Source organism: Protopterus annectens, chromosome 4.part0, assembly GCF_019279795.1.
Source record: "Protopterus annectens isolate FY-2018-M chromosome 4.part0, PAN1.0, whole genome shotgun sequence".
Taxonomy (NCBI): domain Eukaryota; kingdom Metazoa; phylum Chordata; order Ceratodontiformes; family Protopteridae; genus Protopterus; species Protopterus annectens.
Genome location: NC_056733.1, coordinates 522,051,437 through 522,067,303, shown reverse-complemented (window position 1 = coordinate 522,067,303; position 15,867 = coordinate 522,051,437). Strand labels below are relative to the sequence as shown.

General features: G+C 41.3%; 1 protein-coding gene across 2 annotated transcripts in view; it reads left to right on the top strand.

Annotated features, from left to right (window-relative positions):
• TPCN1 (two pore segment channel 1) overlaps positions 1-15,867 on the top strand; it is a 1,721,246-nt gene that overhangs the window by 1,455,485 nt on the left and 249,894 nt on the right. For both annotated transcript variants that reach the window (XM_044068445.1, XM_044068446.1), the window contains exon 24: positions 7,765-7,849. In XM_044068445.1, coding sequence (XP_043924380.1) covers positions 7,765-7,849 — 85 coding nt within the window. The remainder of the gene's footprint in view (positions 1-7,764; positions 7,850-15,867) is intronic.

Sequence of the window (15,867 nt, the reverse complement as noted above, 5' to 3'; positions counted from 1 at the left end):
AGTCAGCAGTGAGACAAAAACAGCTAACGTAAGTATAGATGCATAAAGGAATCTGTACATTTCACTCAGAACAGAAGTACAACTGCTTTTAGCTGCAGGCATCTCTTCTCCCACCAAAAATATTTGCTAATGGAAAAAAAAGTTAATATCTTTGCAGAAGCCAGGAACTTAACTTTTTTCATGCCTGGCTTTTATCATTTTGCCTTATTTTTCAAGCATACATGCTACAAAACCACTTTTTTAGAACTTAAGCCAAGAGAATTAATGTAAACTCCACCCTTGTAAAAATAAGAAAAATTATCTTAATTCTACATGCAGTATAATCAGTGCACTTTATAGCTCCCCAGCAGCCCAATATTACAAAATGTCAACTTAATCTTGTTTTGTCTAGCTTTTCTCTTGTTACTCAGTAAATCCTGTATTTCTTACAACTAAAAAAGTATCTATTTTAATATCTTTGACACATACAAAAGTCATACATACACATACAACATACAAAAAAAAATACGTCACTGAAACAATACAAAATTACTTTACTATGTGATGTGCAATTTATATCATATGTTTTGTACAAATACTAACAAGAACAGTTTTTTTTTTTACTTACAGTTGTTATTGTTGTCTTTTAGTGGCCTTCTAAACATTAGTGATGTAAAGTGGGATATATGCTTTATAGTCCACCAACAAGTTTCACAGACTTCAAAAAAGTCAATTTTTTCTCAGCTACTTTTTCTTGCAAATCCTTATTTTACAAGTGTGACTGATACTTTATAGTGGCCCATGTATTCACTAATTTCAGTGTTACTGGTCTTCATCTTTCAGGTATTCTAAATGTCTTCTTTGCTGGCTTTCAGGCAGTGTAACTGAATTTTACCCAAAACAGATGATGTTAAGTTGTCAATCTCGCCTTCATTCTTGCTTGATGGGTTTGGAGCCGATCCTCGGCTCCGACTCGGCACTTGCTAAGCTCGAGAGTCACTTTTACCAGCTCGAGGCAGCCCCATATCCCATGATGCAAGGCGGTAAGTACCCAGATCTCGTTTGCCGCTTCGCTGATGAGGTCCTCCTTTTACCAGCTCCTGGTAAGTGATTGTTATATTACTACTTTTGCCCCTTTTCTTCAAAAAACTTTAGATAGTTAGTTTAAATACAGTTTTAGTCCCCTTCTGACAAGAATTTTCCCTGTCTCCTTAAAATTTCTAGTCAGACTTTCTCCCATCCCATCCCCCCCCCTTGTTAGGGTGTGTGTGTGTGTCTCTTATTAATAGTTTTATATATTTTAATTTCCTAGACTAGTGTTGTGTGTGTGTGTGTTATTCACTATGTCTAAGGAAAGGGTCTCAGGCTTTAAGAAGTGTGACTCGTGCTGTCAGAAGATGTCTCTGACAGACGGTCACACTTCTTGCCTTTACTGCCTGGGGCCTCTTCACCTGCAGGACTCCTGTGCTATATGTCACTCTTTCAGCCAGAGAGTCCTGCAGGAAAGAAGAAATAAATTAATCTTGAGGGGCCTTCTTAAGCCGGAGGGCTCTCCGGCTAAGTCGGCTCCATCTAAGACTTCAAAGTCTTCCAAGGCCCAGGCTTCTGTGTCCAAGCCTGTGGCCTCGGCTCCGACTCTTTCTGAGTCGAGATCGGCTCCGGCTGGAGCCGATTCTACTTTACTTAAACCTTCGGCACCGATGGCTATCGGTGCCGATTCTGGTTCGACCACTTCGGTGTCGGCTCTGATCGGTTCCGACCACCATGTGGCTCAGGCATCGGTGTCGGCTCCGATCGGCTCCGACACCGTTACTTTTGTGGCTGTATCAGCTCCGGCTGGAGCCAATGCATCGAAGCTACCTGTCGGCGCCGATAAGTTGTCGGCTCCGGCAGTTTCAGTGGTTTCATCGGCTCCGATGGTTCCTTCGAGGAAGAGGTCTAGGTCCCCTTCCTTGGAGCCGATACTTTCGGCTCCGGCTTCGCCTCTCGGAACGGAGCCATCGGAGCCGATCTTCAAGGTCATCCAGGCTTTCTGACCATGATTTAGAGAGAGTGGTCAGTAGATTACTTAAGTCACAGGCATTGGCCCAAATGTTACATAGTCCGTCTCAGCAGACGACTATTGGTCCACACCCCATTGCAGTTCCTCCTTCAACTCTACCCCAGAGATTGGAGTTGGAGTCTTCGGGAATGGTTACTGCTACGGCTGAGGGACAGATACCCCCTTCTGTTCCTTCAGCCTCCACTCTTATCTCCTCTTCGAGACCTTCCTTAGAGGGATTCGGTGGCCGGGCTTCCCTGGTCTCCTCCGAGGGGGTGAGTGGCATCGGACCCTTGTCCGAGCCCGCTCTTCCCCTTGGAGCCTCAGCCTTGGTGAGCTCGGCTCCGACATCTGCCTCGGAGACTTCCCTTTCGGTGGGCCCTGGAGTTCCTAGCTCTTCGGAACGGGTTCTCTCGGACCTTCCTGGGAGGGGAGCCTTCGAGGTGATGAAGAGTGTGCTGGCCACTGGTCTCAGCCAGCAGTCTGTTCCCTTAGCTCCTCCCTCTGTAGTGCCTGTTGACATCTCTGCCACTTCTCTTGCTACAGGACCCAGAGATCCTCCGCCTCAGGTTTCCCCACTGGGAATATCCCCCTCTTCCGAGGATTCTCCTGATGTGTCGGGAGATCCTCCGCGGAAGAGGACATGTAAGAGGAAACATGTAGACTCCCCCGAGTCTGTCACTTCAGATACCGACTTAGATGAGTCAGAGGGATCCCCAAGATCCCCCTCTGAGGATGTCTCCTTCTCAGACATCCTAGAACTCCTTAGACAGAGGGAAACTGGCCCACCAATAATCCCTCTGAGGATGAGTCAGTATACCTGGAGGCGTTTGGATCTCGGCCCTCCACCTCCTGGGTGTCTCCGCCTTTCGACCCCCTTATGCAGGTTATTGCCCGAAAGGCGTGGGCTGCTCCTGACTCTGTAGAGCCAGTCCCTAGGAGGCCTTCAAAATTTATTACTGCCCCGTCGGACAAGCAATTCCTCACTAAAGGTGTCCCCGCTGATGCCATGGTGGTGGCTGCTGCCACCAAGAAGGAATTTGCAGATCCTTCCGTACCTGTCCATCCTCCTAATAAGGACTCTAGGACCATGGATAGGTACGGTAAGCGGATGTTTTCTTCAGCGACCTTTGCTATGCGTTCGCTGAACTACCTGTGTCACTTCACCAGACTCCAAAGGGATATCCTTAAGGAGCTAGGTGAAGTTGTGCAGGATCCTACAGCTGCAGGGGCTTAGGAAAAAATTGCTTCGCAGCTAGGAACCCTTAACTCCATTGCAAACTCCTCCATGCGGCTAATATCATATGCTGCTGATGGAGCGAGTAGGGCCGCAGGTACAGGTGTGGCTCTTAGACGCCAAGCCTGGATGCGGCTATGTAACTTTGCAGATCCCTTTAAGGCGTCCTTCACAAACTCTCCCTTTGATGGGTCAGCTTTGTTTGGCCCTCAAGTGAAGGAAACATTGACCAGGTGTGAGCAGGACGGCAAAACTCTTTCTGCCGTAGGAGTCCGTTTTTCCACCCCTTCTAGACCTTACCCCAAAGGACAGAAGGGTGGCAAAATGTGGTTCCGCAAATCCCAAGGAGTCACGCCGGATTCACGTGGTCAGTTTACCCCTAGAGGCAAAGGGGGTAACAACAACAGACGCCACTCTAGAGGCAGAGGGGGTCCACAAAACCAGGGAAACAGAGAGTCTCTCTGGCAAGCCCTTTCAGCATCCCTGAGATGTTGCCCGGCTGTCCCTCCTTGGAGGCAGTCGGGGGAAGATTATCGCTGTACCCAGAAGCCTGGCATTCCCTCACTCAAGACAGATGGGTACAGTCGATCATATCTGAGGGTTACATGATTCCTTTCGAGGAAAGTCCTTTTTATCCCTCAAATTCCCTTCCAGATGTACCACCCGGTCTAAGGGAAATTGCAGAGTTAGAAGTCTTAAAACTACTGCAAAAAAGAGCCATTCAGCCAGTTACAACAGACCATTCAGAGCCCGGAATCTACTCAAGGTTCTTTTGGTCCCCAAAAGACGGGAGACTGGAGACCAATATTGGATCTCAGCAGACTCAACAAGTCTGTGAGGAAGACAAGATTCGAATGGTCACTCTTCAGTCACTTCTGCCCTTCTTACAGAAGGACAACTGGATGTGCTCAATAGATCTTCAGGATGCGTATTATCACATAAAAATACACAGACGCTCCAGGAGATTTCTCCGCTTTGGCTGGGGTCCAGTCATTTCCAGTTCAGAGCCCTGCCCTTTGGTCTCACTACAGCCCCCAGAGTGTTCACCAAGTGCATGGCAGTGGTCACGGCTCACCTGAGACGCCTAGGATTCCAGGTGTTTCCGTATCTCGACGACTGGCTCCTTTCAGCCACCACCAGGCATCAGCTTGTTCAAGCCAGGGATTACACAATAAATCTTTGTGCTCAATTGGGCATCTCGATCAACTTCGAAAAGTCATCCTTATCGCCCTGCCAGTCTATTACTTTCATAGGCGCAAACTTAAACACTGTTCGGATGTCAGCTACCCTTACAGATCAAAGAGTTTCAGACATTCAAAGTCATGTCAGGATCATTCTAGCCAACAAGAAAATACAGGCCAGAATGGTTCTAAAAGTATTAGGCCTCATGGCTGCGGCCATTACTCTTCTTCCCCTGGCTCGCTTCTACATGCGCCTTCTTCAGTGGATGTTGTTCACTCAGTGGTCTTACCAACAACTTCCAATGCGTCACCAAATTCTGGTGACACAGACTTGCAAAAATCATCTTGCTTGGTGGATCACATCTCCCCAGGTTCACCAAGGCAGACACTTTGTACCCCCATCCCCGGTAGCCACTGTCACCACGGATGCCTCCCTGATCGGGTGGGGGTCATTATCAGGGCAGGATGGTTCATGGGACATGGCAGCCGTTCGAGTACCACCTGCACATAAATGTCCTGGAGATGAGAGCAGTGCTTTTAACGTTGCAAGCCCTCAACGACTTTCTTCCCGTAGGGACAATTGTAGTCCACACAGACAACATGTCTGTAGTTTGGTATATCAACAAACAGGGCGGAACCAAGTCCTACCCTTGTGTCGAGAAGCTCAGACTATGGCAATGGGCGATCTCCTCTCATCGGTTTCTGGTAGCAACGCACATCCCTGGGAAAACCAACATTGTAGCGGACAGATTGAGCAGAGCTATTCTCATGCCTCACGAGTGGTCTCTCAAGCAATCTATAGTGGAAGAGATTTTTCTGGAATGGGGTCGCCCATGGTGCGATCTTTTTGCTACTCCCCAAAACAGCAAATGCCCAGACTTCTTCTCTCTCTTCCCTCTACCAGGCTATCCCCCCAGAGACGCTCTGACCCAGGATTGGCCCCAGGGACTTCTTTATGCCTTTCCTCCTTTTCCTCTGATCCCTCAAGTTATCCAGAAAGCAACCGTTTTGAGAGCCAAAATGATTCTCATTGCTCCTTACTGGCCTCGACAAGTTTGGTTCCCGTTCCTCCATCGTCACCTTTTGGTGCAGCCGTGGCATCTGGACCCAGTGCCAGATCTTCTGATTCACCAATCCGGTCAGCTGCACCGGTCTATCCCTTCTCTCAACCTCACAGCATGGTTGCTCCACTTCCTTCCTTAGCCAGGCTTCCTTTGATCTCTAACCCTGTTAGAGACATCATAGTAGCTTCTTTAAAATCCTCTACCAGGAGGATTTATGCAAGCAAATGGAAACGTTTCTCTTATTGGGCTAAAGCCAAGAATATTGATCCTTTCACTGCCCCAGTTCAGGCAGTTCTGGACTTCTTAGCAGAGATTTTTCATGCAGGCTCCTCTTCTTCCACAGTCAGAGTTCAATTGGCTGCTATCTCGAACTTTCATGTCGGGATTGCAGATCACAATATTATGTCCCATAGGCTTTGTAGAGCCTTCTTGAAAGGAATTTTCCTGCTAAAGCCTCCAATCAGGAATCCTCCTCCTCAATGGGATCTAAATTTAGTACTGACATCCTTGATTCTTCCCCTTCGAGCCAGCTGTTTCTTGCTCCCTAAAATTTCTTTCTTGGAAAACTTTATTCCTAGTAGCTATTACATCGGCCAAGAGGGTGTCTGAACTTCATGCTCTATCGGTTCGACCCCCCTATTTGGTCTTTCACAAAGACAGAGTATCATTGAGAACTAATCCGACCTTTTTGCCTAAGGTCGCCTCAAAGACTAATTTGAATCAATCCTTTGATCTCCCTGTATTTTTCCCAAACTATTCAGACAGATCGGAACAAAAACTACATTATCTTGATGTCCACCGCCAACTCAGATATTATTTGGACAGAACTAAACAATTTAGGAGATCTGATCAACTCTTTGTTTCCTATGCGGATAACAAGAAAGGCCTTCCTGTCTCTAAAGTGACCTTGTCTAGATGGCTTTCTTCGGTCATCTCTGAAATTTATCTGCTCAGGGGAAAACAGCTGTGCTCAAAACCTAAAGCACATTCAACTAGGAGCTTAGCTACTTCTACAGCCTTTCAAGCTAGACTTCCTTTAGACACTATTTGTGCAGCGGCCACTTGGGCCACTCCTCATACTTTTGTTTCCCATTACAAATTGGACTTGGCCTCCAGGGACAGAGCCAGTTTTGGCTCTACAGTCCTCAAGAGTCTGTTCCATTGAGCCACCCAGGATAGAGGTGCTAGGGACGCTGTCCCATCAAGCAAGAATGAAGGCGAGATTGACAACTTAACATTAAGAAGTTATGTACCTACCATAACGCTCCATGTTAGTTGTCTTCTCGCCTTCTTTCTGCGACCCTCCCTCCTTCCCCCAGGCCTGGACAGACCTTTTTTCTGTAAGGAGTTATTATGCTGAAGACCATTCAGTCCTGGTCTTTCTTCCATCCTGTAGGCTTTCTTTCTTTCTTCCTTTGGGAAGTGTTTATGCTTGGTGCTACTGCCCTTTGTCATCAAACGAGATCTGGGTACTTACCGCCTTGCATCATGGGATATGGGGCTGCCTCGAGCTGGTAAAAGTGACTCTCGAGCTTAGCAAGTGCCGAGTCGGAGCCGAGGATCGGCTCCGAACCCATCAAGCAAGAAAGAAGGCGAGAGAAGACAACTAACATGGAACGTTATGGTAGGTACATAACTTCTTATTTTCACTTGCTATTTCTCAGTTTCTGTTTTCATACTGGTAGAGCTGTAAATAATCTGTTCATCAGTTTGCAACCATCTTGGAAGTCCAGAACTTCTTCCTTTTTAACCCTTTTGTATTTGCATTAGCAGAGTTGAGATTTCTTTTATGACAAGAAACTTGATAGCTGTGAAGTGAGCCTTTTTTTCAATGATCTCCAGTCACTTTGAAATATATTATGACCTCCATGTTCATCAGCTCTTGACTTATGCAGTATTCCTCCAGATGTGGTTTGACTAATTTGTATCCTTTTTTGTTGTTTTGTAGCTGGCTAATCAAGAATTCAGCAGTGATTACATGGCAACTATGACCCACCCTGTCCTGGCAAATTTTCACAGAATTTTCAGTCAGTCTCTTCTGACTGGATATGACCCAAGTTAATTTCCAAACTTTTGCGTCCAAAGCCACATATGGAAATCTGACTGTTTTGTTTCCTCATCTAAACGTTTGTAAACTATTGTCTGTTGTGATGTAAACTGCACAACTATGTTGTGGGGTTCTTAAGAAAGCTGTGACTGAAGCTTGTGACAAGCATACTTGAATACAAATAGTTTTAAGAGAACTGCTTCTGTGTTTTGCAGGTTGTGATGACCATCATAGTGGCTTTCATTCTTGAGGCGTTTGTCTTCCGTATGAATTACAGTCGGAAAAACAAAGATGCTGAAGGTGGGTGGAGATAATATAGTTTCAACATTTCTGCTGCCGAGGGTGTAAATGTACAAATGATCCATAATTTCTTATTGTTAAATGCTACCACCTTGTCCTTTGTTAAATTTATTGAAGAAGGAAATTGATCTTTCTGATTGTTTTATGTGTTTTGTGAGCTGCATCATGTAGGGGCATTGTACTTAATAACTGGTCTGATCAGTGCTGAGTTTAAGGGAGTGATACCTCTTTAGACCATGGTGATATTTATTTTGCTTTTCTTTTTAAACAGAATGATACTTCTTTAGACCATGGTGATACTCATTTTGTTTTTCTTTTTAAACATCTTTATTACACAACATTTTTTAGGGGTGGCCACGGTGGTGCAGCGGTTAGCGTTGTCACCTCACAGCAAGAGGTTCTCCATTTCAATTCTTGGCTGGGGTGCCTTCTGTGCGGAGTCTGCATGTCTTCCCTGTGGTTGCGTGGGTTTCCTCCCACATCCCAAAGACATGCAGTAGGTGGATTGGACACTCTAAATTGGCCCTAGGTGTGAGTGTGTGCATGTGTGTGCCTTCTGTGGAAGGTTGGGTGCCGGGCTGGCAACTCAACACTGTAAAACTCCACTGCCAGTCATGAGCGGACAGATGATCCACTGTGCTGACCCATAACCAGGAAAAGCCGAAAGAAGAAGAAAATTACCCATGACATTTTTTAAAAGCAACACATGTACATACACAGTAATAGAAAAGAAAACAAACCATTATATTTCCTTTCTTATTTTCACGCAGTATACACTTAACAATTTCTGTTCACTCCAACATTACATAAATTGCTCATTTCTGAATTCCCTTACAGTTCACTCCTTAGCTTCAAAACATTTTTTATATATATATTGATCCCCCATATTCCATTTATTTCTATGTCATTTGCTCTTTCCCTCATCTAACGATTCCACTTCCAGTTCTTTTTCTCCTTTATAATATTCAGTACTTCAGTTACAGTTGGTTTACATTTTGATTTCCATGTTGTAGTAATTTCATTTTTTGCAGCAAGTAACATTAAACATAGTAAGGTCTTATTTTGTCTGGGCAATTCATATTCCATATCCTAGCTCAAAAGAATAATTTCCTTAATTACAGCCATTTGCTCCCCCAACATTTCTGACAAAGTATTCTGAAGGGAATTGTTAAAATTTGCCACTTCATTACATTCCCAAAAAACTTGTTCCCAATTTCCTCTCTCTCTTTCTCTCACACTTCTGGCATTTGCTGAGGAAATTTCTCTGACATATTCCATGGGGTATAAAAATAACTATTCAAACACTTCCAAGCAAAAATCCCAAGTCTTCTGGACTTTGTTGCATACTTGGGAGCCATACAGATGTACTCTCACTGTTTCTTTGTATATCACCTTTCCATTCTCTCGCCTATCTTCTCAATTCTTATAGTGCAATATGTTATATATCCTACTAATTATCCCTTTTTAGCAGCATCTTTTGTTGTAGCTTCAACTAGAAATACTTCCAGAACTGGTCTTTCATATAATAATCCCCTGTCCCTTTATTTTTGTCTATACTGTATTACCACTCCCTGGTAGGAAAGACAGTCTCTACCATGCAGCCCAAACTTCTGCTTAGCTTCATCCCACTGTTACCTTTCACACTCTACTTGTATGCTCCCAAAATCTTTGTTTCCTTTGCTGATTTTATCAAGTACATTCCAGCATCCTGTTGCCTACTTTCTGTAACTCTAGTTGCAGTTTGTTCAAATTGCAAAAATCTCCTATTCTCCATTCCTGTGTTGGCTTAATTCTTAGAACTCCTTATGAATGTAATATTTTGTGTAATTATTATTCTTAAGGGCCTGTGTCCAGAATCCTTACTTTTTGAGACACGCCAACAATAGTGGCATTTGCTTATATTTTGCTTCCCTCTGGATCATCATTGTTCTATTAATGTTGTCAAATGTTTGCCTCCTCTGCACAATGCTACATTGATCCATATCCATCAGTTTTGTCAAAACTTTTACTATTCTGTTTAGTATAGTTACAGACAATTTATAATCATGGTTTTAAATTGAACTCGATCCATGTGAAGCTGGGTCTGAAGGGTCTTTATCCTGTTTGGGTAATGTAGCCATTACAGCTTTCTTCCAAGATTCTGCCCTTTTAAAATAGGAATATTATCTGTTCCTGGAGACTTTCCTTTTAATTGGTTTTACATCACCATTTTTATCTTATCTCTTCCTATCTTAACTATTAGTTGTTGAGCTTCCTCTCATTCTAACTTTTGCATAATTTCTTCCATAAATATTTCCATATATACCTTTTCTTTGTTTCCACATCCATCTGCTTTATATAGATTTTCATAAAATTTCCAAATTATCTCTAATACCTCTGTAGGCCCCATAATTTCGGTGACAGCTCTTTCTACTATCTGTTGCCCTAGTCATGCTAAAACCTTTTGTGCTCTGGAATTATCAAAAATAGTTGTTTAACCACAGCCTTTTGTAAACACATGCATATTATCTAAATATTATCTTATTTTCCCATATAACTCTTTGCAGTTGCTCCTCTTCTTGATCCATGGGATTCCCCTTACTCCGGAGTACATTAACGCAAGTAAACCCCATCAAAATAATGTATATACCATTTTCCCCATATCTCTTTCTCTTATTCCTACCTTGTTTTTAAATTTCATAGTTGTTTTGTCCTACTCACTTGCTATCTCTTCTGAATAAATTTCTCTCTTCCCTAATAACTCACATTTCCACTACCCATTCCTTAAATTCCTGTCTCTGTAACAAGTAAGTGGGAAAGCATTAGTGTTTCATTTTTAATTCATTATTCTGTGTCTTAGTTTTGTTGGTAAATGATCTGAAATAGTTAATGGATGTGTGTCAAAGCTTTCAGTTGAGTAAACATGTTCCTGTGTGATATCATTTCTTTCCAGTCTAGCCCACGTCTTGTACACTGGGGAGTAATATGTAAATTTTGTCTTGTTTTCTGCTGCTAAATTGATGTCTTCCATATAAAGCATTCTTATTATACTTCTTCAGAAATCTTTTCTCTTTTGTTATATTTTCACTTCTTAGACCCATTTGTATATCCTCACTATTGCAAATCAATCACCCATAAGTAATAATCCCTACGGAAAACTAATTATTTCTGCTAAAATTCTCTTACGCTTCTAGGTGGAATATAAATACATGCCAGTGTAATCCTCCTTCCCTGTCTGTAACCCCTAACTACCAAAAATATACCATTATTGTCTTTGCAACTCAACATATGGGCAAAAATTAGGAGCATCTTTTTCAGCTTCTTACCTTACAACTTCAGCTCAGTTCCCCCTTGATTTGCTTAAAGTGTCATTTTCCCACTCTTCCTTCTTAAAATTCAGCTGGCTTAGTAAGATAGTTAAAGAAAGGGAAACAGTACCTGGTCAGAGTTGAAATCCATCCTGAGAGCTGGCCATCTCTGCAGTTTTCTGTTTGTAGAAGGTACTGCTTCTCATGGTAGAAATTACTGCCTCCTGACCTAACAGTATATAGGTACTTGGATCTCCATGTCATATTCTTTTACTGAAAAAGCAGGTTATACTAGTATTCTTTATTGTCTGTTGTCATCTCTGCTTGTTCTCTTCTTTTATGAACCTGATACCTCATTATGCTTACAGCTTCTGTATTTTGACTGAACAGAAATACCATTAGGGCTCTGTTCAATTCTCTCTTGTCTCTCAGTATAGTCACACTACATACACTGCCTTTACTTTCTCTCTTCTTTGTGTGCCTCACCTTCTGTCTGAGAGTAGCTGAACACCACCCTCTGTGTGCAAAAGGTTTACCTCCAGTGTTACGTGTTTTCCTAACGTAACAATACCTGTTGTGTAGCTCCTCCCCTTATTTGAGGTTTGTATCATACAGTGACAAAAAGGGATTTAGAACTCTGAATACTCTTGGCTTGTTTAACTACCCTGATGAAAGTATTCTTGTTACATTTATCCTTCTCAACATTCATTTGCTGTTTAGAATTTTCCATTTCTTTGAATTTTAGTGTAGATTTAAGCTCAAGCTTTGATTTTCCATACTTCCTATCCTAATTTACTTAGAGTATAACCCATCATTGAGTGATTCCTTCTTTATAGTTCTGCTAGTTACTTCTACTCCTTGCTTTTCCAACATTTTCAGGTTGTAGAAACACTTCTACGTTTTTATCTGTAATATTCTCAGGCTGCAGAGACATTTCTACTGTTTGCTTTACAACACTTTCAGACTGTAATATTTTAGTGTATGTATGTGCCCTTTTACTGGTTTTATTTTTGGAGGCTTATCAGTCACAAGTATTTGTTGACACGTCTTTGAAAGTGCAGAGCATGCCTCCTGTCTCTGTTTCTAGCCAAAACTTTGTGCCTTTGGGGCTTTCTAACATTATGCATTGGTATTTGTTGAATTCATACACTGTAATGAATTTGTCTGGTGGTTGCCCCTTCCTTTCTTCTGAGTTGAGCAGGAGCAATCTATTTATTTATCCTTTGTTGACCAGGTTCGCCCCACTAGGCTAGTGGGCTCTTTTCAAGGGAGGGGCAGGATGGTATTTATACCTCTAGGAGAAATTTAACTATGTCATTGAGGAACATCCTGTATTCTTTTTGATAAGTACCATCAGATCATTTACATCCACTTGAGATAGTACCAGATGAAGTAGATGAAACCTTTGTTTACTATCTCTTCTTAAGGATGGTAAATTCAGGAGTGCCACACTGCAGTGTCAGCCATTTGAAAAGTAATCCAGTTACATAACATGGGAATAGAAACCATAGTTTTAGTCTTCTAGTACTGCTGACTTATTCACTTCCTGATTTCCCTCTCTACAGTAATAGGTGATCTAGCAAAAAAACTACTTTCTTCCATTTGCCTAAACAACTGTTTAAAGTAGTGACAATTTTTCCCTGTTGTCATGTCTTGTGTTCATTTAGAAAAGACAGAGACTAGATGAAATACCTTTCAAAATCCAGTTTGTATTTCTATCTGCATAATAGGATACTTTTTCTGTCACAATGAATGCATACTACTTAACCTGATTGGTTAGTATAGGTTTCCTTATGACCTACATACTATCTTTAGAAGTATAACTATACTGCCTGAGTCTAGTATAGCTCCTATTCCTTTTCATTAATTAAGGCATTGCACATACTTCATTTTACATTAGAGCAGTAACAGAATGCAGACTCAAACCATTCTGGCAAATAATCTCACATTCTATAGGCATAACATCAGTAGTGTTGTGCCTTTTAGAAGTTATAGTTTTCACAGTAATAATAGTATTACTATTGTTAGTGCAGAAGTATGTGGTACTTTTATGTATACAACTGTTACTGTTTGATTGTTACAAATATTTGGCAAGGGTTTGACTACAGGTTAGTCTCATAGCATAAAGATCTTTCTACTACAGAAACAAAATTTTCAGAGTCTTTTGGGTCAGTTTGGCATGCTCACTTCCTTAAAGCGTGTGGAGTCTGCTTGTCCTCCCTGTGGTTGAGTTACGTTTAAAGACATGCAGGTAGGTGCATGTGTGAATGTGTGTGCCTTCCTTGAAGGCTGGGCATCTGGCTGGCAACTTGGCACCGTAAAAATCCACTGCCAATCATTAGCGGACTGGAGTTCCGCTGTGGCGACCCCTAACCGGGAAAAGCCGAAGGACTTTCTTAAAGCAGTAGGTAATTTGGCAATTGCTATCATTTCAGTATTTTTTTATTTTTATCTTTTTAACATTTTTATAAAATGATCACATTTTAAATGGTAACATGAATTTATTATATACATTAATAAAAAAAGAAAGCAAACCATAATAACAGTTTCTGTTGTCATATTGTGTACATATATATTTTCTTTTTAGACATTTATATTCATTCCAATAATGCAAACATTTCTCAATTCATGCCTTCTTTTAATCTTCACTCCTCCTCCTGAACATTATTATGCATGTATTCCACTTATTTGTATGCAATTTGTTCCTTTCATTTTTCTAATCCTCTCACCTCCAGTTCTTTTATTTTCTTTTCAGTGTTAAACTTTCATTACGTTTGGTATAGATTTTGATTTCCATTCTCTAGTAACTATTTTTTTTTGACAGCCAGTATCATTAAACTTAGTTAAGGCCTTACTACATCTAAACAATTCAGATCTTATCTACCAGATCAAAAGAATAATTTGATGATTTCAGAATAATTAATCTACAGCATTTTTATGTATTAACTAAAGATGTGAAATGTCAAACGTCAGCTTTCTAGAAGTGAGTGACTATTTAATTGCCATCCAGAATATCCTGGAGCTATGTTTGCATATGTACGTGATATGAAATGAAACAGATATTCAGCAGACACCCTGCCTTACTTACATATGGGTAGTAGTACCCTGCTACCATATCTCTGTCAGTCTATTGAAGCTCAGGACACCTCCCCTGCCTGTCAGTGGGTGTGATGAACCAGTCACCTATGAGAGCAGGAACTGTTTTTCAGACTCAATGGCAGGACCCATTCAGTTTTCTGGTAATGAAGTAAGAGAACGATCTCTGGGAGGACTGCTTCCAACTCTGGACTTTACAATTGCCGAGCTCAGATGAGAAATCCGTTTTGGTTTTTATTTCCTCCCCCTGGCTTTTCTATCAATGTCTGAGTAGTGTATTCTGCTGTTTTTGTTTTCTTTCTGATTAGAAATGTTGTATATGCTTCTGTTTTTACTTTGACTAGCAAGAAAGGCCTGTTGATCAGAAGCTCCATTTGGAAGTTTTGATAAGAAAACTTGCTGATATTGCAGTTTTATTATTTGTGTTTATGATTACTTGAGGTGATTGAGTAGAATTACAGCATTTTAAACAATTATTTTGTTTAAATTGCAATTTTGGTGGTATATTGTACATTAAATATTTCTGACAGGAATTTTTCATCAGTTTATTATTTATTTCTTGTCTAATACTCTTAGGCACTATCCATTCATTTTGGCTAAAACTAGTCTTTTTTTCCTACAAAATTAGGGTACTTTTGTACATGTATTTTGTGCCTGGAACTGTGTTACTGAAACTTTCTTTTATACAGTGCATTATTTAGAATAGTAGCCCCTGCAATAATGTACTTCAAATGTCTGTTGATGCCATTTTGTGTATTAAACATTTCTGACAGGAATTTTTCATCATTTTATGATTTATTACTTATCTAATACTGTATTAGGCTATATCAATTCAATTTGAATGAAACTAGCATTTTTTTTTACAAAATTCGGAGACTTTTGTGTATGTATTTTGTGCTTTGAACTGTGTTATTGAAAATACTGTCATTTTCTCAGTGCAGTGTTTGGAATAGTATCAATATGGGAATAGTCTTTAGATTGCTATTTAGAGGGAGAATAATGGGATTTGTCTATCTTTTTACTGGCCACTCCATGCTGCCAGTATTTGATATTTAGCTGGCTAGTTTCTTATCCCCCGACTTGATGGACTCAGACACAGTGCCCCCCATCTAACCCTTGTGCACCTAAAAAAATAGAATTAAATCAAGAAATATGCCTCAGCCTATGGCATGTGACCCTGAGTAGCTTAGCATCATGCAGATTATTGAAACACTATCCTTTTACCTTCATGTCTCCTGGTATGGTATTAGTAGCACAAATGTGCATGACATGATGGTCAGACATGTCCTTTGGGGCTGTGCCATTGCCTGGTTCAGGTACAGGAGAAGTCAGGGGTGCAGAATCTGTTGCTAGTGATGGTACATATTCTCCGGGTATTCTCCCACTAATATAGTGCATGGATAAAAGAGACAGATGAGCCACCATGTTGCAGGCAACTATCTCTGACTGTGTTTCATCTGGCTTGATGGCTATGGTTTGATCCATTATTCATGCCATTGATTTTGGGTTGCAAAACTGGGTTTGGACCAGTGATGGCACTTTCACCCCAATTCAATCTCCTTAGTATCCTGGTTTTGTAGGGGATGTGGAATCTGAGGTTTCACAAGTGTCAGAGTCTGATCGGTCTGTTTCCTT